General features: G+C 36.4%; 1 protein-coding gene across 1 annotated transcript in view; it reads left to right on the top strand.

Annotated features, from left to right (window-relative positions):
* Positions 1-27,300, top strand: part of BCKDHB (branched chain keto acid dehydrogenase E1 subunit beta) — a 110,039-nt gene that overhangs the window by 60,072 nt on the left and 22,667 nt on the right. The window contains exon 9 of the mRNA XM_040059896.2: positions 3,193-3,279. Coding sequence (XP_039915830.1) covers positions 3,193-3,279 — 87 coding nt within the window. The remainder of the gene's footprint in view (positions 1-3,192; positions 3,280-27,300) is intronic.

Below are 27,300 nucleotides of genomic sequence, written 5' to 3'. Positions count from 1 at the left end.
TTGAGAACATTTAATAGGTGCTCAAAAAAAAATTATCATAGTTTGAAAAATAAGACATTAGTAGTGAGCTGACTTGTAACTGTGTGGCATAGAATGGCAGCATTAGCAAATGGAAATAGTAGTCTCAAGGTCCTGCAAAGTTGGATTTTGAACCTGTGTTTTTAATATTTCTATCAAATATATGGAAAATATTATAACCATTTCTGGTAAAAAGTTAGAAGTAATAAATGGCTAAGAAACAGATAAAATAGACACTTACTGATAAGGAGAAGATAAACTCATTTACTGAGCTAAGCTCAGGCACATAAGCAGCATATCCAAATATAATTTTGTATCTTGAAATAATAAAGGCACACTATATTTTCATCTTTATTCCAGGAAGCCATTATCCTTTAACCTTCTTCCAACAAGCAGGGAGTTGCAGTTATCAGTAAAAGCTGGACTTGTCCTTGTATGTCCTTGTATGCTTTGGCCAACAGGCCTCATACATCCAAGAGCTGCAGTACTGCGGCTGCGTTATCTCTGCATTTGATGGTGTTCTGAAAAAATCTGGAATGCTGGTTCCAGATGGGTGTGCTTCAAGAAGGACATAGAAAACTGGAGATGATTCAGGGTAGGGTTGTAAAAATGATGAAGGAATTGGAAATGTGCTGTTTGCTGAAAGATTTAGAGCTCAATCTGCTTAACTTAGCGAAATTGTCTTTGAGAGACCATTTGATCACAGTCTTAATGTGTTCATTTGGAGTAGAAATGTGATAATAGGTAGTGCCTCCTTCTAGCAAACAGAAATAAAACACAAAACAGCAGCTTTGAAGTTAAGTCAGCCAAATCAGTTTGGAAATAAGGTGCAAAATTGTAACCAGGAAGGGAGTTAAAACCAGGAACAGCTTACCAATAGGTATGATACATTTACAAACACTAGAAATACTTAAGATCGCATGTGTTCCTGAAGGACTCACTGCAGGCTTGGTTGAGTACTAAAAGCACCAAACTTCTGCATGATTTTGTACCAGGAGTGATACATATGGTGTATAGTAAGGCTGAGATATTTGTATGCAATGCTTGGTGATCACAGCTGCTTGTTCCCTCTTAACAAGCTCCCACAGACATGGACTTCCTTGAAGCCCTTGGGAATCATATGTAAAAACAAAGATTTCTCACACAGTAGAAGCAGGTTACCAAAAAGAGATTATTTTTCCCTTCCCCTTTTCTTTGTTTACATGGATTCAATTTGAGAACAGATGAAATAAAAGTTAATTAATTATTTAGTACAAAATAACATATTGGCTTTGAGAAACTGGAGATGTGAAAATTACTGGAGACTGAGACATAGTGAAAGAACACATTAAAGGTCCTTCTCTTATTCTTCCCTAAACAATAAATTATCCCTTTGGGGAGATAATTTACTGGACGGACAGATTATTGGTCTGACCCCATGTGAATTTTCCTATATGCTAACAGTGCTTGATTATATTATCTTCTGAGAAACAAAATCTGTAACTTTACTGATAGCTTGTAATGTATCAAAATGTGGACCTCTCAGAACAAGTATATGCAGAAGATTCTTTCTTTAAAATAAAGAGGATTAAAAAAACCTCTGAACAACCGAACTGAACTTTAACATTGATTAGTTGTATCATTTTACTGTAGCAACTTGTACTGTAGCAGCTGATCGTATCAGTCTTAATCATATCAACATATCAACTTAAAGCTGGAGTGTACATTTTGTTCACGGAACTGTTCTGTTGTACTGGACAGATTTATAGTGCAGTTAATACCTGTGTTCCTTTAGATACAAGTTTCCAGTGCTGGAAAAATATCTCAGGAAATCAGCCTATGTAACTGGATTACTTTCCAACTGCTGAAATTACTTTTTCTGTCTTGTTAACTCTGAATGTTTTCAGATCACTTCATAGTATAGTATATGGAACATGTTCATAGCCTGCAAGTTGCCAGTACATCTGTGCATGAGCTGCTTAGAGCCACTGATTGAGTCATTGCTAGAAAAGGAAAAGAATTAGTAAAATACTCGAATCAGAGAGAAAGCTGCATAATTAGGGCATTGCCTTTATATATCCTATTATGTAGATAACATGGAGCTTTCTGACTGGGGAGTGTGCTGGTGTAAACATTTGATTGAAGTTCACAGTACTCAGAAGGTCTGACCCGATAGCAAGCACTATCTTGGGCCCTTCCACTTGATGAGTAATATTAGACCATCAGTACACTATGTACTTATCTTAAATGTCAGACTGTAACTGTTCTTGAAAGATTAACATTCACAATAATCTGATTTTTTATTTCTGATATTCGTATCTAGAAGTTTATGAAACCTTTTAATGAGCCTTTTTACAACAGTAATTTTAAAATGCATATCATGGAAGCAGAGACTTTGCTGCCATATTTCTTACTAAAGGTATCTGATACTGTTTGATTCAGGCAATTTAGCATAGTTGCAATAAACATCAACATACTTGTGTGTGGTGAAGCTTTATATTTCCCATCAGATATTTTGATTTCATTGTTATGTTTCTCAACGAACACAGTTTTGGGTTTTTGATCAAAGATGCTTAGGTCATCTGTATATATTATGTTATTTATTTATCTATGAAGTAGATTACATAAAAACTGCACAAACATTGAAATCTAAAATTAGAAAATGATACTTCTAATTGCCATGTAAAATTTAAATACACAGCACTAATCTACATATTTTCTAACTGAAATTTTAATTAGTGATTTTAATTTCTGAATAGCAATGGTTCATGACTTTACACAGGATCTATTTATACAGGCATATCAGTGAAGGATTTCTTTGTGTATGTATATTTTAGTATTTTGAGGACTCAAATTTTTACTGGCTACTTGTTAAAATCCTTATTCTACTTCAGAAATAGTACAGTTTGCATTGACAGGGTAAATTCATATGAAACGGGTTCAAATTTATTTTTGATACTTGCTTAAAATTGCATGGAAAATGTGAATACTTTTATAGTAAAACCATCCTATTAATGACTCAATTTAGTATTTTAGTATAATTTATAGTTCACTGGAAATGCAAGAGGAGAAAAGTAGATGTGTTCTAACACTGCTAACAAAGGCATATATTTGATATATTCCACAAGCAGTACAAGTAAGAAATCAAAGAGCTGTAATTTGATGACATTTTGGGCGTTTGTTTTTCCTTTTCAGTCGGTGGCAAAGACCGGGCGATTGCTGATTAGCCATGAGGCTCCCTTGACAGGAGGATTTGCATCTGAAATCAGTTCCACAGTTCAGGTACACAGGTTATTTGTTTTAAAGTGTTCTGCATGGATGAATATGTTTTCCTGTAGAAGAAATACTTAATACTACATTAAAAGTTGAGGTTTTATATTTTTTAAAAGTTACTCTCTTTTGCAGCTTTGTGGATGCTCGCCTTACTTTATCTGAACAGCTGAGAAATCATGTACCTACTAGGCACTGTGCATACTATCTGCTAAGCTAGAAATTTAACTTCCACTGCAAAACAGGGAGAAGGTGCACTGTGAGATGCGGGGGAAAAAATCTTCATGTATAGTCTGGTTTTAATGATCTTTTTTGTTTTTCTCATATGCTTACCCCGTGAGCTTCTTAAAAATACATTCTAGGAATGTTGAAATCAGACACAGAAAAAGCATTCAGGTCCAGTACAGTATAACATAGTGTGACACACAGTGTTCAGAGACTTCATTAGAAAGGTCTGCAGAAGTTGTTCACATATGTTTGTGGTGATGCTCATGCACTTGTCGAGGTTGTATGCACAGAACAAGGAAAGGATGAGATGTGCATCAGTATCAGTTACATCTGGAGCATTAGGTTTTGGAAGGCCTTTTTAGCTTTCTGATGTGTTTTATACCTGTACCTCCTTGGAAACTTCCCCCTTAACTTGATTTTTTTTCCAGTGCACATCAGTGGTACTGGTTTGTAGAAATGTCTAAATTGTGTCCATCACTATCTGATACTCTTTTCTGGTTATTTTAGGAGAGTTAAATTATAGGACTAGAGTGAAATGGGATTGTAAAATTCACAAAATGTAAACCATGTAGGCAGTACTTAAAGCTTGATAATTAGCCTTTTTATGGGAAGGAATAGAGTTATTCGTTCTGGGAAGGTAATTCTGAATAAAATATGCAGAAGGAATCAGAATACTATGTTTCTTTATCTTTGTGGTGCAGTTTCTTTTAAACAATGGTTGTACTAATTTTATTGTGGTTATATTAAGGTAAATTCATTTTTTCTACCAAAATGTTTTCCCATTAAGAACCAAATATTTGGTTTCATGGAGACCTCATAGCAGCCCTCCAGTATCTGAAGGGAGCTTACAAGGAAGCTGGAGAAGGGCACTTCATGAGGAACTGTAGTGATAAGAAACAGTCATGGATTCAAACTTAATGAAGGGAAATTCATGTTAAATGTATGGAAGAAATTCTTTACTGTGAAGGTGGTGAGGCACTGGAACAGGTTTCCCAGGGAAGCTGTGGATTCCTCATCCCTGGAAGCGTTCAAGGGCAGTTGAAAGGAGGAGCTCTGAGCAACCTGGTTGAAGATGTCCCTGCCCATGGCAGAGACATGGAACTACATGAGGTCCCTTCCAACCCAAACCATTCTATGATTCCATGATTTTTCATCCTTCTAAATAATCAGCATTTGACCTCCTTTCTTTAGTACATAGTCTCTGATTAAACTAGGACTGATAAAGTAATAAGGTACTGCCAGCTGTGAGTGTAAGAAATTAATTCTCTTTATAAATTCTCACAAAAATGTGACATAGACTCAACCGAAAGAGCCTGTCTTCTAGCATCTTGTATTATTATCAACACTTGAGGAGAAAACTATTCTAAGGTAAGCAGCAGTCAGAATCTAAAAAAGGAAACAAAGGAAAAAACAAAGGAAAAGCAAATGTGCTGGATAAAAAAGTGAGCTGGAAAAAAAAGTAGCAGTAAATATAATTGGAAAAACATGGGATGCCCAATATAATGCTAAAATTATGACATGAGTTTTTAGTCCTCATACCCCCACTGGGAAAGCTGATTGAACCTTTTAGAGGTGTTGTTTTTTATATCAGAGATTTAGCTGACAAGTATCACTTGTTTAGAAAAGTTGAAAATGCTTTAGTAAAGGGCTATTTATCTCTGTCAGTATTGAAAGAAGGTATTTTTATTATAGTTGCTCATAACCTTATATGCATCTTTCTTACGAAACTAGGCTTTGTATCTTAAGAAATATTGTTCTATTACATATGCTCCCTCAGAATAAATTAGAATATAACTCTTCAACATCACATTTATCCATGACAAGTTTCTTTCATACAAATTGCCTGACTTGACTCTGTGTTATAACCATATTGTCATTACCCTGTGTATGCATTCTTGAAGATTCTGTCATCCATACTAAAATTTTGATATAAATACTTTAAAGATTATACTGCAAAAGATATTAAAATAAAAAGTTAAAACTTTTTAAAGAACAGTATTGCGTTAGGCATAATAAAGACTTTGCTTTTCTTATGCAGTTAAAAATATTGATCTCTTAACGATCAAGTTAAGTCCATATGTCTAATATCACTGCGCTGTAAAAATGAAGACAAACAGTGAAATTCTGTTTTGCTGGATACAATGCATACTGAGAATGCCAAAAATTGGGGATTGCAGTTGGCTTTAGTTTCTTCTTACACATGGAAGTAATAAGATTTCAATAAAATATGTCCAGTTGGATTAGATGGTTAGTTTCCATATTGTTATTCCATCCTTGCTGTGAGGTCTCATCATAGAAATAAAGTGAATAGAAGTACATAGGCTATGGAAATGATGGCTTTCACTCACAAACTATAGGAAAAAATACATTGAATGGTTTCATTTTTGCATGTGAGACATTAAAAGCAGGTTTGTTGTATGTCAAGTACAGAGTATTTTAAAGAGTCACATTATTGCACTAAGTGGTCATTTACTCTGCTCAGACATAAAACTAAAAACAAGAAGAGGTGGTGTACATAAAACTCTGCATGACACAACTTTGCGCTTTACTCCAATGTTTCATACGTGCTCTCAATGGGTATTCTGAAGTGAGCAACAGATACCAGGACCAATTCAATACAGGTACAGTTAAAAGTCAAAATATTTTATATAATATATAAAAGCATGCAAAACTGTCATGTTCAGTAGAGAAAGTGTTAAACTTACATAAAGCGCGGTTTGAGAAGCCTTGGGAGAGAAGCCCACTGAGATGTCACTTCCAAAATAATGAAGAATTGTGTGTGGAAATCATCAGTACATTAATCATTTGTAATACACAGAAACATAAATCCAGTAATGTGTCCTGTTTAAAAATATTTTTTTAAAAAAAAAGGAGGAAAAGAAAAAGAAAAGAGAGAACCAGGCAGGATGGAGACAGCTAGCATGAAGAGTAAGAGACTCTTTGAATTACTTCACAGGGTTGCTGGCTGCTAGCACTGGTGACTTATGGGATGCAGGAGGAAGCATTTTGCAATCATACAAGTCTTGTGGGATGTTTAGAGGAGGAACCAAAACTAGCGAGATGTGGGGGGCCAAGATGGTTTGGGGAGACACAGATATGGGAAAACTGGGAGAGAAAGGGATAAAAAGGAAGCTGGTATTATGGCTTCAATAATATGGTGGTTGCTTTTTTCTGATAGGGCTCAAATTAATGTAGGGAAGTAGCATTTACCCTCTAGCATTGATCCTGCAAATACAGGAAATGTACATCTCAGGAAGATCTTGGTGGTTTTCTACCCATTCTCTGCAAGTATTAAATTAAGAATTTTGATTTTTGTGTACATTGATGCCATTATAGCAGGATATACCATAAAAATATATGCTGTTATTAAAATAAAATAAATTTGTTATCTGACCCGGTAAAAGTCATTGCTGTGTGTAAAATAACAAGTCAGCACATTGTTTTTTGTAGACTGTTGCACAGATGCATCATTCTTGCAGGAACAGAGCAATTCTGATTTTGTTGCAGTTCCTGTCTTTGTAGCAAGGATTCTTTTCTTACTGCCTGGTAAGTACTTTGTCCTTGGGCCCCTGTCTGCGCAGGGGACCTTGGGTCAGCTACCAAGGAAATGTACAGGTGAACACAGCTCAGTCCTCAGGAGCCCTTCCAGAGGACTCAGCATGTTTCTCAAAATTATGCAGAAGTATCAGTCTTCCAGAAGACTGGTATCAATCAGAGGATAGGACTCAGAAAACTCAGTGAAGTAACCTGTTTCTGAGAGTTGAATTCCATGATCTTATCTTTTCAAATCTCGCATTCTGTATCTACAAATTTGATATAACAGTATTTGACTGTTTGATCGGTGGTGCTTTACATTTCTTCCTCCTGCAGCAAAATAAGGCCTAATCTCCAGTAAGTGGTGTAATTTCCTGCTAGAGTGTGGCATATGGGGAAACTATTAGATGAGCTGGTTTTGTGAGAAGCATTTCAGGAAAAGGAAAAGTGGATATATAGTGAAACAGATTTCAAAAACATAAGAGTTCCACAGCAGTTTTGTCCTAAAGCAGGTTACCATGGGAAAAAATGTGCCCAAAAAAGTTAAACAACAAGAAAAAGAAATGTAATGATTTCAACAGTATGAATATTTAAAATAAAATGACCTGGTATTGACTGATGTGGAACAGGAACTGTGTTGAGTAACTATTATTTTACAGAGTCCTAATGAAAAAAATTTCACCTTTCCAACAAAATGCTTTCAAAATGTTTGTCCCAAATACTTCTTCACACTATTGCATTCTCTGTCTTTAGAATTTGGGGTGTTGAGATATTTCAAACAGTTAATTATTTTAGTTTTCCCATGAGAAGAAGTTAAGGTGGGATTTCCCAAGGAAGCTGTAACAGTCCTCTGTGGCTCTCTGTGGTGCTTTGAGGGAGTGAATGCAGTGCAGTACTGTAAAATATCCATGGGACCAGGTTTGATTTTCAGATTATGCACCTGTGTTCGTACTTAGTGCAAAAGGAACTAATGATTAACTTTGTCTATGGGATTGACTTTGAAGTTATGCTGAATAGCATCAGATTTTGTGCTGGTACCACTTAAAATCCTCTTTTAATGAACAGGCTGTAAACTGGTATTAAAATCTGACTTTATTGAAAGCAATGATTCTGGTGTAACTGTTATTCATTTATAGGTAAATGTATTCATTCTCACAAGGTGTGTTGAAGCAAGCTGCCTTTTGAACTGATCTTTGAGACATAATGGAATGTGTATGTGCTAAGAAGCTGGAGGAGCTTGAAGTACAAATTGTTAGAACTCATAATTATGGAAATGAAGGAAATATTAAGTGTTCTTTATTCAGCTGGAGAAATAATAAAACCCCTCTAATATATTTCCCCAAGTTGATTAAAAAATAATTGAGGCCAGCCTGGACATCTTTTTGTAGGACAGACTTTTTTCTCTGAGTACCATTTCATGGAATGGCTAAAGAAAGAGGCTCTGGACTAAATGTAACATACATATCCAAGGAAAAGGCTCACTAAAACAAGCAGGTACAGCAGTATGGTTGTTCAGCTCATGTAAGAAAATTATTACATCTGAATTGATGCTTTTTAACTTTCTTTGACACAATTACAGCAGGCAGTAAAATTGGAAGAGATGAAATATTGACACAGTGTGGTCCTTCATTTGTTATCCCGTTTAACTTTCACTCTCACTCTTTTGGCACATCTATCAGCAATCACAAACTACAATATAAAAGTCTGCTTTTATAGATCACACCATCAGTTTCTATCTGTAGAAGTGTGATCTAAAATACTGGTATAGAATATAAAGAAGAGCTAGAATAAATACAGGCAAATGAATTCAAGGTGGTGTTAAATTGTTTAACAGTACAGAAAAGAACAGGGATTTGAAGGAAAAGAAAGTCAGAGTATACAGAAATAAGCAATAATAATGAAAAACAATAAGATTATTTCTTAAGTGAGGGATTTGGAGCAGTAAGGGAAATATCAGCATAAAGTTGCCATTCAGTGACTGGAGACAAAGCTACATGAAAATGTTGCCTGTGTTTATTAAATGTGACTGCAAACAGTTCAGCAAACTCCCAATTTATGAGGCAGGATGAACTAGAAGAAATTTTTGCTATGCAAGTCTTACGTAGCATTGAATGTCAGCATATTTTGTTAAATAATGTAGAAGATAAAGGAGAATAGACAAAATGTTACAAACCCAGGGTTTCTCAAAGGAAATGAAGCTATATTATTCATTTATTTTTAAAAAAGAGAAAAGTTTATGCACTACAAAAAATGTTTGAAAAGTAAGATTCAGCAATGATTCTGAAAAATTAAGACATCGATATTAAAAAAAATCCTCTTTCAGATTAGGAGCTTGATGTATGAATTTAATGTGAATCATTTATGATAATTATCAAGCTAAGAGTTATTCTTTATCTTAAAAGAGCTTTCCAAAGAGCTTGGATATAGCAGTAAACATTTAGGGGTTTTTTTGTTTGTTTTCTTTTGTAAATAAGAACGAACAAATTCTGTGGCTTGTAGTCCACTGTGTGCCCTGTTGTAGAGCATTGCCCCTCACTGCCATAGTGCCTGCACAGTCCTGGGCTTGTGAGCCCAACTGTTGGTATTTGGTGATGGTGTTTGTCTGGCAGAGATGGCATTTTTCTGATTCACGTTTAAAAGAGAACCAAAATCTGACAAGCAATGCCTGTGCACAGGATGGTGCCTGGGACTTTCTTCACACTAAATCTTTAGGCCAAAATTGTTTTGGATGTTACACAAAAATCTCTTACTATATTTTGTCTCACTACATGGAAGTATCTTAATTTTCATTTGTCTTATGTTCTGTTACCTATACCCACACAGATGTCTTGGTTAATAACTACATTGTTATTATGCAGTGCAGGATGTGAGAAGTTCAGCACAAGATTAAATGGATTTCTAAGACATTTTGTTTGATGTTATCATGTCATAAAGTCCAGTTTACCCATGAGACATTATGCATACTTATTTAATTTTAGTGAACATAAGGAAGAACAAATTCTTCTACAATGTAAAGATTAAATTATTGTAATAGTGGCGTATGTTATCAGTTCAGCTACAAGGGAATGTTGTGTTCTCTCTAGGCTGGAATAAATTCAATGCTGAGCAGAGAAAAGTGATTTAATGAATTCAGTATAGCCAAATATTGAACAAGACACAGTATTCTGTACTGTGCAAACCTCCCAAATACATTTCTTAAAACAAGCAAACACCCCCCAGTTCCTAAAACAACATTCAACATTTGAAAATTAAGTGCTCAAGAAACAGTGGTGGATTTTCATAAAATCGGCCCAGAAGGCACTCTCTAGAAGTGTAAACACTGAGTGTTTATATGTCCAATTAGTCCAGTTTCTAGACATAGCAAATATCAAAATGTCTTATTCATCTGCAGTTCAGCTTGAAGTCTCTTCAGCTTCTTTGAAGCACTTCATGAAGAGGTCCACACAAGAGCGGGCACGTGGGCTGAGTAGTCCCAGCCATGAGGTTGCTCGTGCACAGTCGCTCCTCTGGGCCTTGGGCTCAGTGTCATTCCTTGTGTGAGCGAGCACTTGAAGCAATGCCTTGCCTTCAGGTGGTGCTTCAGTCAGCCACTTGTGGCACATCCTTCCGATGGCAAATGATTAAACCATGTTTGAATCCCACTGGCACTGATTTGGACATGGATTTCTACACTGTATGAGTGTGCCCCGTCTACTTGGCTTTGAGTCTGTTCTGTCTAGAAAATATGAATTGGAGTAAGCTTTTCCCATGTGCTATGGGGCTAAAGCTGTTTTTTTCTTTTTTTCCTTCAAGAGGCAGAGCAAAAAATGAGACAGGAGCTTGGTAATTTCCATAGGTACTGAAAGGAGAGGAGAACAGTAAGTGCCGCCTCACTAAAAGTCTTCTGAAAGTGAGAGAACAAGTCCAGCAGTAAGATTTTGAGGGACTGGTCCCAGTGCATGTGAATAAATGACCACTCTTTTGGAGTGTGGTGCACATGCCAGCTTTGCTTCTGCAGGACCAGAGTTCACAGATGGCAAGGATGGGTTGGAGAGGTGTGTGCCCATGAACTTTGGATGGAAAAGGGAAAGCTCAAGCCAGTGACCAGCTTGCTTGCTTCTCCAGGCTAACATTTATGGTAGGCAAAGCCCTCCAAGATAGGCACTTTTAACAAAAACATTCAACTGAGAAAAGAGCATTTTTAAAACTTAGGGTTAACTTGAATGCTTTCTATGGAGTTACTTATTTTCAAGTAATTTATTGAGCAAAGGCTTTTGGTGCTGAAACAAAGTAATCCTTTCCTGTCCCACTTTCAGCTGCACTGTGTGTTAAGCAGAGGGCAGCGTTTCTTCCAGCTGCATCAAACCCTGTTTTGTCTTCTGTCAGATATGGTTTTCCTTGCATTGGTGGGGTACAGAAGTGTGCAGACAAGTACTTTTTTTAAAAATGGAAATTTCTGAAGAGGCACAAGTTTATCCCTGGGCAGTACAAAGTGGTAAAGTGACAGAATATGCTGAAAGTCACTGTGGTTCAGTGAAGTCAAAAGTTTTAACTACTGAACAAGTTCAGTGCTTGATTCACCTTAATCACTTGAGTGTAGAATATAGTGTGCTCTTAGTGTATCCAATGAGGACATTTTTTCCATGTGCTGATATTTAATTTGGCATGCAAATGTTCATAAGCCTGAGAGTGAGCTCCAGCATCATTGTCCTGCTGATACACTCATGTTCATTCATTGTGATTTATAACTTTGAACAGTGTGTTCAGTTTTCCATATGCTAATTCTGAAAAAGACCAAAAACATGGGCACTGAGGCAGAATTAAAATTTTCTCTTTGCTGTGTGCTGCCCCCCATTTGCATTTCCATCTTTCTAGCTGTCAGGAATTCTTCTAATGGAAGGTCCTTTTTTGTGTTTTTACTTACTCTAAGGTAGAGTTTACATTTACAGTTTTAATGCAAACTGTTTTGATTAGAATCATGTTGTGATTCTAACATTTACATTTCTGATAGCTCATGGAGCTGATAGAAATGAAATGGTTTTAATCCACATTTTGAGAAGGGGAAAAAACACCCTTCTCTGAACTGCACATTCTATGTTTTCTTCTCTGTGATCCAATGATATTTTTCCTTTTTCTTCCCCCCCCCCCCCCCTCTAATTCCATATTGTACTTCAGTAATGTCAGCATTTCTAATGGATATCTAAATATAGCTGATGATGATTTAGGAGAACATCAAAACTATGAACTTCCCTCTAGAAATTTTGGGTGCCTATTAAGCCTATTACTCAGCATATTATACCCCGTCAAATCATCGACTTGCTGTTTAATGAAAATAAATTATTTATAAATGAAGGGGTTTTTTTAAGTCTGACTCTAGTCTGATAACAGATGATCTGTGACAGGGCTCTAGAATAAGGCAACTCTGCAAAGCAACTACTAATTCAAAGATATTCAACTCTTCTGCCTGAAAACTGAACAATACCATGTGTAACTTGCTTTATTTTGTTTGGCATTATCTTTAATTCCTAGTAAATTATGAGTTGCATTAGAACTACTGCTAAGTGCTTTGAACAGCAGTTTATGTTAGGGAGCCCAGGAGTCCCCTGTAAAAGTATAATAATGACCTTTCTTTCAATTTCTAGTGCTTTGGAGCTATAAAAAACTTCTTGGGTGGTTAAAGTCACTCAACCTTTGGCATCATTTCTCCAAATGCCTTGGTGGGTTGCTAGAATCCTTTACTAGCCACAGGTATAGCAACTTAAAATGTACTAAGGCACCCTGGCAATCCAGGCTGAAGGAAAATGTGGAGTTTTTTAATTGCACTGTATGTCAGGTTTGCTTATTCTGGACCATACAATCAGTGCCTTGTCTTATTTACTGAAAAAAATATTTTAGTGGGTTGGTTTGGGATTGTAAAGTGCTGATTCATGCAAGTATATTCTATGTTTTTCCTGGCCTTCCATATTTTGATATGGCTATTAGAAATGGTCTGGCTAGACTATTAATTTAGAGCAACAGACATAGTTCAGGGTAGCATGATGAGTGAAAAGTGGCCTGTGGAATATAAAAATCTATGCAGAATAGGGGAAAATTATAGAGCAGAACAGAAAAATCTATCCTATGTTAATGGCTCAGTGAAGTTTTAAAAATAAAAATAAGTATGTAAGAAACTTTGCCTTTTTAATTCTTTTGCAGGTTTAATTTAAGAAATACATAAAAGGCCTGTGAAACAGTGTATATTTATTGATATTTTATGTATGCTCTCAAGATCAAATTACTTCAGTTCTGTGGTGAATATTTTTGTAGGAGAGGATGTAAAAAATCCCTCCTGAGCTCTTCTGAGCTTCTGTACTCTTCCAAAGTACTGTGAATTTAATACTGTTGCTGTTGCTACATTAAGATTTTTTATATAGAAGAGAAAATGGAAGGTACACTTTTACTACCTCAGAAAACTAGTTTGGAGCTTCTGCTGCTTCCTTGAAAAGGGAACTGCCTGATCTCCCTAGGGCAGACACAGCTTCTCAGTGCCCAGATGTCAAACCTGGCTTAAAGCCTCAAATATGGATCTACAGCAGTATGTTAAGTTATGACGGTGCTGAGTTTCTATGTTACAGGTAGGCAGAGAGGAAGAAATTTTCAAATAGTCTTATTTGTCCAATACTCCTTTTGAATGCAAATGGGTACATGTTCCTTGCGATCATGTAGAGATCTAGCAGTTACAGTGATGCAATTAAAAAGCTACAAAAGTGGTTAAAGCTAGTTAAAAATGCCTGAATAGCAGATGTAAGCCTGAAACTGGTTTCCAAGGAAAAAAAGTTTGCAGTCAGTTACATGAAAAAAACAACCATACTGAGAGAGAACCTTGTGTATCTTTCTCTTCCTGTGGTCTTACCTGTGACATGATCTGTGCTAGGGAAAGCTCTATTCTGTAGTGTAGCAAAAGAGAATGAGCTAAGGTACTCCTAATTGTACATATAATTCATATGCTGTATATCACCAGTGCCTGTGATGCTTTTTGTCATTGTGCTATTTGCTACCTCAGTAGGATTTTGAAAAGCAGCTTTATTGGCAGAGCTATAGCAGTACTGGCATCTGCCTGCATCTTGTTGGAAGTGCGTCTTACTGTTACCACACTTAACAGTGATCATAGTGAGACAGGAGACAAAGTTCTAGGCACACACAGCACAAATCCTTCTAATGACACTTATCTCACAAGGAGAGAAGGCTGGTCACAATTTAATGCTCATTGTGACTGAGGAAGGAAGGACTGCTACCTCTGTACCAACCACAGAAGTGATAATTTTATAAAGCAACATTCAAAACTGAAAAAGTTTGTCTACAAAGAGCCAAATCCATCTCTTACGAATCCAAATACAGAAGTTTGTGATGTTTCTGGAAAAGCTGATCTGTGTAGCTGTAACTGGAATTGTTCCTCAGATACACTTGCTTGGAAAGAATATTTTGTTCCCTGTCATCGCTGAAGAAGTGCCTTTTGTCCATGTTCTAGCAAGTGGCATGCTCATCACTCTGATGTGCTTTGCTGAAGCATTAAGCATACAGAAATGACTAACAGTAACTGAGATGTCTAAGGGAAAGCAAATGACTTATTGAATAGATGTTTGAAATGGGCACAGAGGTGTTTCACTTTTTCCCTATATATAGCGAAAACATGCCATTTCTCCTGCACATTTTAAAGAAACTGCTGTCCTACATTTGGAGAAATGCAGATTAAGAAGAAATATAGATAAAATGTGACCTTCCAGTCAAAGAAACATTAAAAAAATACCTAAATCTTCGCCCATAAGGTGGTAGGCAACACAAGCTGTACAGATTTCAATCATTATCTGGATGCCATATCCTCTCAATCCCCACGTGTCTCTGGCATTATCAACTTGGCTCTGAGTTGCCCACAGTGAAAATAGAGGCCCTGGTGATGAAGTATGTAGAATTAAGATTTCATTCTGTATACCTCTTTTTTAGTATTCTACTTCCTTTACATGTCAGTGCATGGAGAGGATGGTTTGCCCTAAGAGTCACCTGTTTTTTTCTTTAACTGACTGCACACGTGTACAATTGCAAAGCTCTAGTTCTTTAAAGCAAAGACTATAATGCTTTGATTTTTTTGTACTTTCTTTTGTTCAGCCAACAAGGTTAGTTCTGCTGTGCATTGATGAATAATTTTGCAATAAGTAAATAGCTGAAAAGTGCCAAGAAAGAATATGCCAAGACTGTATTCTAATATTACAGTATGAGGAATAATGTTGATAGGTGTGTAAAAAAAGTATGTCACTGTGTGTTCTAGAGAGGAAATGTTTCATGCTTTTGCTCTAATTTTGATGATTTCATCAACATTATATCAGAATCCCATATGGCTTTGTACCTTATATTGCATGATATCCAGTACTTATTGTGTATTGGGAAGCCTAAATGAAGCTGTATACCAGCCAGCTGTAAGAGTAAACTTGTAACTTGGACACACTTATTTTAAGCTCTGTTAGTCAAAATGAAGTGCATTTTTTGAGAGAACACAATGTTCCTCAACACAATGATTCAGTTCAAAATTGCACCCATGCCACATGAAATGGTAGAAGCAGCAGTAAAGAGGGAATCATCATTATCCAGTGTGTCTTGCTTTGCTGGAAGTTTTAAAAGGCAATGCAATACATTTATGGACATCACACAACCACCTGAAAAATATGCCACAATTACGGTAGGTCTGTCACAGAGAATTAGAAAAGGAAATTTTATTATTTTAACCTTTGTTTCAAAAGCCATTTGCAAGACTTTACAGTCTTCTGTTTTTCAGTCCTTCTCATATAAGTTTTCTTTTTAAAGGTGTCTGGTTTTTTTCCTCTATAAGATACCTGTAGTTAGTCTAAGAAGTCTGTATTTGTAGTTTACCTAAATATATGGCCTGACTTCAAAACCACAAAGAAATTCCACATCTGTCTTGAAGAGTACTGAAACATTCCTGATTGCTTCTTTTTCTTAAAGCTTCTAATTCAAGAAAAAGTGAGTGATTGAAGAAAGGTTAATCTAATCTACTCTAATCTCCTAGTTCTTCCTTTTAAAGCTGATAGTCCGTAAATCATCTGCAGAAGAAATGAGAGAGAAATGTCATAATCACAGCGATACGTTTTCAAAAGAAAGGACTGAAAGAAAAAGGAATGGTCTATATCTAACTTTTCTGTTCAAAGATAATTGAACCACTGAGATCAACAAGTCATTAGTTAAGTTTGGCATAGTTAGCATTTCAAAACTTCTTTATAAAGAAGCTTTTCTACCTTTTGAGAGAGATCTGATTTTTACACAGCAGTTTTTCACTCATAATTGTGTGACTGAAAAGGTGTTGGGTTTTCTGTGCATATCTGCCCATTTATTTACTCGTTTCAGAACTTCTTCAAATTTAGACTGCTTTGGACATAAGAATGTATGAAGTTGTGTGGTTTACAAGGGTCTCTTAAAATAGATAGTAGATTTGGGAGTATCTTATTTCCTGAGGCAGCAGCACGTTGCTGTTTAACAGTGATGTGTTTCATGGTTTGCAAATTTAAATGATGAAATTTGTCTCCCCATGGACAGGCAGAGATTGACACTTGGCTTGCACATGTATTATGCCAATAGCTACAGAAATCTATTATGCTAATATAATGAGAATTTATTTTGAAATAAGAATAAAAGTAATATTTGGAATAAAAAATATTTTTCCTGTCCTTTTCTCTGATTTATTTCATTACCTGTGGGCTGAACTTCTCCCTGAGCAAGCATTAGTTATAGGTGAGATGGCTTGCAGAAAAGGATGGCTGAGAATTATTGCAAACTATGTTTCAGAAATCTTTCAATACTGAATTCAGAGTTTCCACATCAGAGATATGAACCTTTTAATCACTTAACTTTTAGAAAGTTGTGTGACTTCTGTGAAGACGTGAGTACATAATTTGAGCCTCCTGTGGTTAAAAACATGGCTTTCCCAGGAACTGATTCAGTTAAAAGATGCAGATGTAATAATCTCTACCATGCATATAACATTTCTTGGACGGAGGGATATCCTCTGTGGTAAAATAATAGGATTTTTACAAAATATATGATCAGTTAAACTGATCATATATTTTGTATTAAATGTGTGCAAAGAGTCTAATGGAAAGTAAGCAGAAATAATTTAATAATAATTGATGCTACGGTGAGGCTCTTAGTTATCACTTCTCGTGAACATCACAGCTAAGTACACTCTAGATGACATAATAAAATTAGCTGCTATGAATTTAAAAAAAAAATCCCACATACCAGTTTTAAATACAGAATTACTGTGATACATACTAGAGTTGTACTATGAGAACTGTTGAAATGCTTGCAGCCAAGTGACTTCATATTGCAGAAGCGAATTTCAGGTCTGAGTTGTGGTAGTACACAATACTACTAGAATTAAAGATGAAAGAAAATTCTGCTACCGATGAAAGAAAATTCTGCTACCGAAACTTGCATTCCAGTGTTAGTAACTTAAACTCTGACCAGAAGAAAATGTATTTCTAAGCACACAAACATGCATTGCCAAAGAAAATATCTTCCCTAATCTGACTGCAGCTGGTAGTTAAATAAAATTGCTGAATATCTAAAATAAAACAGTTTTACAGTGTTAAATAAAATAGAATTTTGGTTTGTTATTGAAGTTCTATAGGCTACACATTTTTATAATTATGTGGGAAGTTTTTCTTTAATCAGCCCTTAAAATATTTATTATGGTAGGTATATTTTACATTATTAAAACCAGGTCCTCCCAATTGATATTTTAAAATATTTTCTAAGGAAAAAAAAAAAAAAGCACCGGTTGTTTGCGTATGTTCCAGGGCTTTAGTGCTTTACTGTGGGATGTAGTTCTGCATAAGCTAGTCCTGCTCTGAGTCATGAGCTGGGGGTGCTGCTAAAAATATGATGAAGATCACTTACACCTCTGGAAGTAAATCATATTTATTTGACTTGAAAAGCCCTGTGCAATATTTAAAATTTGCTGCAAGTGTGAGATCTTGGTCCTTTATTTGGGTGCTAAAAGGTATCGTGCCAGCTGCAGACAGCAGCCCAGCGCTCCCTGCCTTGTCAGTTACCTGGCACTTTGCGTATGAGAGGTATGAGGGCCAATTATCAGCCCTTGTGTAACATGTGTCTTAATACAGTCCTGCTTTGCTATAGTTAAGGTTAGCAGCGCTGAGAGGCATAAAAATAGAGACAGTGATTGCAGTGTATCAAAACAAGCCTGAAACAAAATATGAGATATGTAAGAGCCAATATATAGGTTACTTCTATTCTTGACTGACTGTGGCAACATTAATGTCACAGCCAGGATTGCAGTGAAAGTAAACACTTAAAATGCTGATTGAAACCATCAGGAAGAAGGAGCTATAGGAGTGTGGGGTAACATTAAGAAAGGCTGCGCTTCATGATTTACTGGATATACAGATCTGACAGGTGATTCAGTTGTGACTGAGTTAAAGATGTGTACATTTTCTTTCCTCTTTGTCACAAGCAGAGGGAGAAAAGTCTCTTCATTTCAGCCGTAGGGAATGATATGAAGCATGTCTCCCTGAGAGGAAAAATACAACCTGAGTAGTATCAAAACACCCCAAAGCTGTCATAACTAACTCCCCTCTGATACTGGCTAGAATGGAGTCTCACTGGATATCACAAATCTGGTAACTTGAATAGAGCAAACAATGTCATTTTCAACAAAACCCGAAGGTGGTATCTTCTCCCTCTCTCCCTTGATATCTGTAGAGGGCTGGAAGGAACCCCCCTGTTTGTCTTAGAGAATTATCGTTTACACCCACTTCAGTTGCTGGAGCCGTAACAATTTGCTTGGAAATAGCTGCACTGTGCAACAGCTTTATTCCTCATAGCTGACAGTTTCTGCAAAGACATGGAGACAAATTTGTGACTATTCCAGGCAGCTTCACTGCTGAAGTGTAGGACACTTTAGGAGTTCTACATGTTCATCATACCTTTCTTCTGTCAGTTGCGAAATGCTCTAATCTGTGTTTGCTTTTAATTTTGTCATAATTTACTAGCAGTAGATAAATTAAAACATGAAGCAGTTGAGGAAGATGGCTGAGATAAGGGTTTCAAATTACTATTAAATTTGGCTTGGCAGCTGAAGTAATTAAAAGTAATCAGCTTGTAACGTGCCTTTGTATCTCCCCTGAAGGAAATGGCAGTGCTTGTGCTTCCTGAAACCTTAGGGTACACAAATCAGAAGGAAAAAGAATGGAGAATTACTGCTGCAGATTTTACTGGCAATTTTCAAGTTTAAGAACAGTGAAATAAATATTGTTTTGATGCTTCCAAAAGGAAGAATAACTCTTAGGTTTTTTAAACAGTAAATTTTTTTCTCTTTTTTGTGGGGGAGGTTTTGTTCCTAAGTTCCTGACTAGACTGGGTTATGTGAATGATGCTGAACTGCTGGCATACATCAACCATGAAAAATCAAACCAGTCATCACATTAAGCTTCCTATATAGGTGGTTTTGTTTTCCTGTCCATTTTGACGAAACATTTTTTTAGATAACATGAAATAATAGGAAAAACTAATTTTGGGGGAGATACGTGCCAGCGTGCTGCTTTTATACTCTCCTCTTACTATCATACTTGCAAAACCCACAGGGTTACAGTAGCTATTCTGCTAAAGAGTCATGTCTGTGTTTTGTTCTAAAGATGAATATGAATTGAATTATTGCTCCATAGTTTCTTTGGGGCTGTGTTTGTGCTACTGTTCTTCTGGACTGTTTTCCCTGCTTTCTCATCTGTACTTGGCAATGTGAGCTGCAGCTCTCTAGAAGATCATTAAGATCGTTAACAGATCTTGGGGATATTTTCACAGCCGTGGCCACTCTTCCTTCCATTTTTGTGTGCCTTGGTGATGGCATAGGAGAGAAATAATGGCTTTTGATTAACAGAGAAATGCATAATCTTGTGCTCCATGTTTATGGATTTTAAATAATCATGTGTTGAAAGTCAAGAGTGTTACGTCAATAGAAGGCATGATACCTCTGTCATGCAATGCTGGGGACTGTATCCGCCGTAGCAAAGAGTGTTAATTAGCGAAAGCAGAGCAATGAGGGCTTAGAATTTTCTCAGTTCTCACAGTAAATCCATGTCTGTTATTTTAGAAAGTTTTCAAATCATAAAAGCTTTTTGCAAAAGGTTGTCCAGTGTCTAATAACCCTACGGTCTTGATGTCAGTGCCTACGCAAGCAGGCTTTCTGGTTTACTTTGCACTTCCCCATATACAATGCAAACAGATAGCTAATGACTGGGTAAATACAATGGGAATGTACTTTGTGCACTGTGTGTTCTGAGCTTGAGTGTTTTGGTCTTTATTTTGTTTGCCTATTTTTATATTCTTTCACAAGCACATTTTGTAATGATGGAATATTACAGAGTTTCTAGTACAGTACAGAGGGATAACACAAGGCATGTATTGTGCTCACTCTCTTTAAATCTGAAATCTTTGCCGATGCCAATTATTTTTGGCTTTTATTCTTTTGAACAACTATAATATGAAGAGGGGTTATGTGTTACGATTCATTAGCACAAGAGTGTTCATTTAAAGTAAAAAAAAAAAAAAAAAAAGAAAAATGCATCTGTCAGACTGTTCTCCTTTTCTAACTTTTTAATTTATTTTTTAAATGAAAATCCATGAAAAGTCCAAATATGTGAAAGAAAAGACAGTGAGAGCTGAGGAGGAAGTCATTAGCTGAGAACTACTCCCAGTTGTAGTATTAACCCACGAGGATTACATTTGTATCTTGTAAGGAATATGATTTTCAAAACCATGAAACAAAGACATTGAAAGCAAAGTAATGAAAACCAGTCTGATCTTGCACTTGCTGATACAGCCCAGAACACCATTACCTGCCCTTGCTGCAACTGCCTGATGCCACCTGTCATGCAACTCATTGCCTGACAGGATTTCCAACATCTTTTCCACAGAGCTGCTTTCCAGCCAGCTGGTCCCAGCTTGCTGTGGTGCTCGGGTGCTTGAGTACAGGGTGCAGGACTTGTTTTGCTCCTTGAGATGCTTGTCATTCCATTTTTCTGTAGGATGAGGTGCCTTTGACTAGCTGCTCCATGTCCCAGCTTATCAATCCTTTCCCCCATGCTTGTCTGCCCTGTATTTTTGCTATGTGTGCTCCATCCTGTCCTGAAAATTGGTGATAAAGCTGTTGGTGAACACTGATCCCCAAGGAACATGTCTACGAATCACCTGCCTATTGGATTTCGTTCTGCTGATCACCACCCTTTGAACCTGACTGATCCAGACAATGCTCATTTTTCCACCGACGCTCATTTTTGCAACTTGTGTTTCACCAGCTTGACTAAAGGAAGGCTGTTGATAAGCCTTGCTGAAATCCTGGTGGAATGGTATCTACTCTTCGCCCCTTGTCCATTATCTTTGACATCTCATGTTAGCAGGCAGTCAGGTTGATCAGGCAAGATTTTCCCTTGTTTAATTCATGTTGACCATTCCCAAACAACTTTTGCTCTTGGACATGGTGTTGAGGCCCATGGTGGTTTTGGCCATGGAATCAAAAATTATATGCTCTGTCTTTCCAGAAACTTGATATTAGGCTGACTGGCTTACAGCTGTAGATTCACATTTCTATAGATCTGCCCTGCCTCAAAATATGAATTAATTATATTGCTCTGTAGATCACATCCCTACTCTGTCTGATTCCTACAATCATACAGGATTTGAGGAACCAAGTCAGCTTTTATAAATATTTCTGTGGTACCAGGGAGTCCCTCTAAGCAAAAACCCCCAACCCTGTGTCAAACACCTGATTTAGTTGAAGGGTCATGCTGGGTTTTATTTATACAGTACCCAGTGGCCTGAACAAAATGGATTGGCAGAAGTGCATGGGCTAGTCTATTCTTACATAACTAATTTTCCTAATTAATTTAGAGTATTATGGTGGAAAGAAAACTAATGATAGCATTTCTGAAAAAAAAACAACATAGCAACTCAATGCCTGGCAGTTATTGTGTCAATATGAAAAGCTGCAGTAACCATATGAGACCGGAATGCTTTTGCTATGTATTGTGTTAACATCTTTCACTACCTAAATTACCTCTCATCTGGTCTGTCAAGCCCAGTCATCATCAAACAGGTCAATCTGGGTTTTCTTTGAAAGGTTCAAACAATGACACTTGGAGATATTTGGAAAAGATAAGCTGAATTAATATTTTATTATTTTTGAGGGAAGGAAGGTATTTATTTTGGAAGTCTGTTAGGCTTTATATCCTGCAGAGATGCATAGTTTTCAGCATCAGATTTCTCTGAAGGCTTTTTTTTTTTTGCACAGCATTCCTTTGCAACAGCTGGAATTGGGCTCGAAAAGCAGACAAATGGAACAGCACTCAGAAGGAAATATGGAAAATTTTCTCTCCTAGATTCCTGGTTTCTATATTGCTGACTGATTTAGATAAAAAGGGACTTCAGTTTGGAAAGTTTGGGAACCCGTGATGTGTTTGTGTGGGAAAAATTAGCAAGAAAAGCAGCAGAGCATTGGAGCATGGGTGTGCATCTCTTATCTAGGACTGCTTGAACATATTTCTCCTGATCCTTGATGCCAAATAAGCCTTGACTGCTGTTGACAAATGGCTTTTACTTTATCTCTTACTTCTTGGTGTCGCATAGTTTCTATAAAATTTTAGTGTATGAATCCATTTTCTCTTTGGGATTACTAGAAGCTATCTGTGTGAGAAAGAGTGGTTCTGTATGGGGCAGTGGACTGGATGTTCTGGAGTGCACTTCAGATCGCCCCACTATCAAGTTATATGGCCCTGTTGCATAATTAAAGTTTAGTTTTTGGTTTTTTCCTTACTCTCTGTTTTTAGCATACTTTTCTTATTTTAACTTTTGCTTTTTCTCATAGTCAGCACTGTTCAGTTATTTTAGCAGCTCTTTCAAATAATCCTGGAAGGAAAGCAATCATATGGTCTTATTTACAAGAAAATATTTTAAAATGATCTAAGAAAAACCTGTAATGGTAAACTGATTTGTTTTTAACTCAAGCCATAAAAATAATTAGAGAAGCATTTTGAAGTTGCAAGTAAACCTGTTACTGTGTTAAGATGGACTGCAGAGTAAGCAAGGGACTCTGTAAGGGATTTTGCAGAATGCAACACAAAGTTTTTCCAGAAGTTGCAGAGGTGCAGTGACTTAGAATGCAGGGGACATCCTCTAAACCTTGGCAATATTGGCAAGTAGCTAATTGATCTTGCTGAGACTTCTGCTCTAGGTGGGTTCTCATCAACAAATATTATGTAGTTGTATTGAATTATTGCTTAACTGAGCTCCACTGCTCATGTATTTTACCTCCACTTGGAGTCAGTGCAATCAATAAAAATGTTAACAACTGAAAATAAGTTCTTAAACTTTGAGTTGTTTTATAAACCTTGCTAGCTTCATTTAAAATGATAGCAACATATGATCTTTGTAACTCAGAAATGTATTGATTGGTATCTAATTATTTTGCAGTACCTAACAATTGTTTAATAACAGTCAAAGAAAATGTTGAATTTATTACATATGTGACTATTTTATAATCTTATGCTGCATATATCTATGCTTGACTGGGAATGTTCTCCAAAGGGAAATGTGCTGCTTCTGTAATTGAATATTACACAATAGTTTACATTGTATTGCAGATAGATAATTTCTTAATGTGAACTACTTTGTCAGACATAGTTTTAATTGATTAAGGTCAGATTTTATTTTATTTTATTTTTTAATAGCAGATGAAACAGGATTTTGCACAGAAGAGCTGACCCTTCTCTAAAACTGACTGACATATGCAGAGGATGTTTAATCTCTGCTGTATATTTGGTGCTAGGTTAGGATGCGTGACTTAAACTGATGTTAGGGAGAATTTCCACTCTTAGAGGGAGTAATAACAGACAGCTGAACTAAACAGAACAAAATGCATAATTTACAATAGACAATTTATGAATTCCATGTCTGGTAAGAATTACATGCTGAAAATCCCTCATTTTGAGAAAGGAGTGCTAATGTCATCTCTTCAGACAATTCATAAATATTTATAAGACAGCACATTGTTTTCAGGAGTACTTTTTCAGCTTTATTGTTTAAAGGAGATATGTTTATAAATTATTTGTGATTAGCACTTGAAGACACTCAGGTTTGTCTGTTCAGAATCAAACAATTTATCTCCAGATAAATGATTCTTTACCAAGTAAAGGAGGACTACTGTGCTTTTTCAAAGAACAGTTGTTTATTTAGGATAATTCAGTATTTCTAAGAAGATAAAGAATGCATTTAGATCTCAGATTAATGTTCTTATCTCTGAAGATGTGGTGTGGAGATTAGCTTTAAAATGCAGAGGCAATTAAGAATTTTGAACGGAGGACAATATCTAAGAACTGCATACGCAGCCCTCTGAGCTGGAAGGCAGGGAGGGGGGCCTGAATGAAGATCCCATAATCCAAGGGAAATGGCCAGCAACCTCCTACACCACAAAGACACATGCAAGTTTATGGGTCTGGATAGGTTCCCCACAAGGGTATTGAGTGAGCTGATGGAAGTGATCACTGAGCTCTCTGAGACCTTGCTGCTCTCTACAACTACCTCCAAGGAGGTTGTAGCCTGAGAGTTCGTCTCTTCTCCCATGTGACAAGAGGTAGGACAAGAGCAAATGGCCTCAAGCTGCGCCAGGGAAGGTTTAGGTTGGATATTAGGAAACATTTTCATCGATTGTCAAGCCATGAAACAGGCTGCCCAGGAAAGTGGTTAAATACCACTATCCCTGGAGGTATTTAAAAGATGTATAGATGTGGCAAACTGGGACATGGTTTAGAGAGGGACCTGGCAATGTTACATTAATGATTGGACTTAATGATCTTCTTAGAGTTATTTTCCAATGTTATAAATTCTTTGACTCTGTGAGCCTGTTAATAAAATGTAGATGAAACAGAAGGATCAGCTACCCTTCAAATACCTCTGAATATATCTACATACCTCTAGATTGCTATAAAATAAGGATTCACACTTAAAAATCTTGGGGAGGGAAAATCTGTGAATAAGTATTTATGGTATCATAACCCAATCAAAATTACTATTTAAGGTAACATATCATCTTTAATAAAGATTCTGTATGATCTAGGAAGATACAGTTTCCCAAATATCACAGAAGCCTTTGTTTTATGTGCCTAAGGCTCACCAGGTTGTAGGAGCGCCTTGTAATGGTTTCTGTGAAAAGGGAGAATTAAACCTCTTTTTCTGAAGACAACTGCAAAAACAGCCTCTTACCCTATAATAGCAAGTATTCAATGGGAAGTTTGTAAGAGATATCAAACTAAATTTCCAAATCCCAACCTTAAATTATTCTTAAAAAAGGGGTAGTGTATCCTTTTAAAACATTACTATGTACATAAAGAGTAAGCTGTAGTGTTACCCACAATGCAGCTGAGAAATGTGAGGATTAAAAGGTTTTTGAAAATTACTTAAATAATAATTCTCTCTTAAATAATAATTCTAATATAAGAAAGTGAAATAGGTCTGTCAAAAATCTGACTTGTTTAGTGTAGCGCTATAGACAAAATGACACTTCATCAAGTGAAAGGAAGCAGAAATTCCTTCAAATTTTAAGTATTAGTAAGAAATGTACTAACAACATTAGCTTTATCAGTGTGGTGTGTTTGTTCAATGCTGGAGTTTTCAAATATCCTAAAAGTGGCAGAAATCTGGATTTTTGTCCAAAGCAATTACTCTAATTCTCTCACCAATAGTACTGGAAAGAAATAACATGGGAGTTCAGATTTGAATCCAAAAAGAGGACTGAGTTCAGGGGATTTCAGGAGCATTTGCAAAGTTCAGAATTTATAGAAAGGAGTGGATATGCGATCAAGATGGTAGTCTTTAAAATGACAGATGACATAAATTCTAGAGGACAAGCATATGAAGCACAACAAAATAAGTAAGTGTGATTGAAGTTTTATATAAAACTGGCATTATCCTTGACTTACTAGCTTTAGTAGTGTTACAGACTGAGAGGATTGTGTACATAAAAATTTTCACAAATTCTATTTCAAAATGCAAGGGAACTATATCAGGGAAATATATTCTGTTGTTGAAAGATATTCTTCCATGTCACTCAGGTTTTTCCACAAATATTTTGTTCCGGAGATTTGTTGCATATGGCTGTAATTATGTTGACACTTTTCTGGACTTTCAATTTTTCTTCATTGCAAGCACAATTTCTAGAGAATGTGAATAAGATCAAGAATAAAACATACTTAATTGGAACTTTAAAGGCCCTTCTTAGGTTTTTGCTCTGGTTCATAAGATCCACATTGCTATGTGGCTGCTAGATTTTACAAGTGAGCACATTTTACTATTCAGAAGACTTAAGAATGATGTCCTGCATTTGAATTTTTGAAAACCCTGATCTTTGCAATAATTGTCTCTGAAATGCTGTTGGTGTTTTGATTTTATCATGTGCTGTAACCTCTAAGTGCTCAGTTGGTTGGAAAAGCTGATTCAGACTTAGCAGAGTGTTTGATCCGATTAGAACTACTGATGGTTTTGTTTCTGTAGCTGGGAAATGGTGAGTGACCCGTTACTCATTATTCTCCTGCAAGCATTCACTGTGGAGTATTAAGGAGACAAAATGCTTTTTGAGCTCAGAAATGCTTAGCATTTATAGCAAGAGAGATGAAAATTAGGATTTTCAGCTGCAGAACGGGTATCTGTGTTTTAAACTGAGGGAGGCCGGTGTAAATCCCAGATAGATGCACTTATTTCATTTAGGCACTGAGCAGTGCCATAAAATGGTGAAGTCCTGGAGCCAGAGAAAAGATCTGATCTTTGATCAGATATGTCAAATATATCAGATAAGCAGATAACCATGCTGATAGGCAAGTGCGTTACAGTGTTGAAAGCTGTTGAGCATTTTCCCACTGCAGAGTATTTTTATACTTTCCTTTTAACCCTGTAGTGCTTTTTGGCATGTGGGAGATTTTAGTGCTGGTTCTTTGCAGTTCTTTGGCTGAATAGTTTTTAGGTATTCCTCAGTGGCCCTCTTGATTTAGACATGCTCTATAGTATCATCTACCAGCATGATTTATTGCACTGTATAAAAAATAAAGGTTCACCTCACTATGACGGCAACTGTCAGGATGACCAGGGCTCACAGTAATTCTCTGTATGCAGTTTTGTACTTTCTTTGTGGCTCAGATACATTAAATTTAGTGGTGATAACTCTTGGTATAAAGGGAATATAATTTT

The sequence above is a fragment of the Hirundo rustica genome, chromosome 3, assembly GCF_015227805.2.
Source record: "Hirundo rustica isolate bHirRus1 chromosome 3, bHirRus1.pri.v3, whole genome shotgun sequence".
NCBI classification, from domain to species: Eukaryota; Metazoa; Chordata; class Aves; order Passeriformes; family Hirundinidae; genus Hirundo; species Hirundo rustica.
Note: the sequence above shows the minus strand (reverse complement) of the source record. Positions and strands in the feature narration are given on the sequence as shown.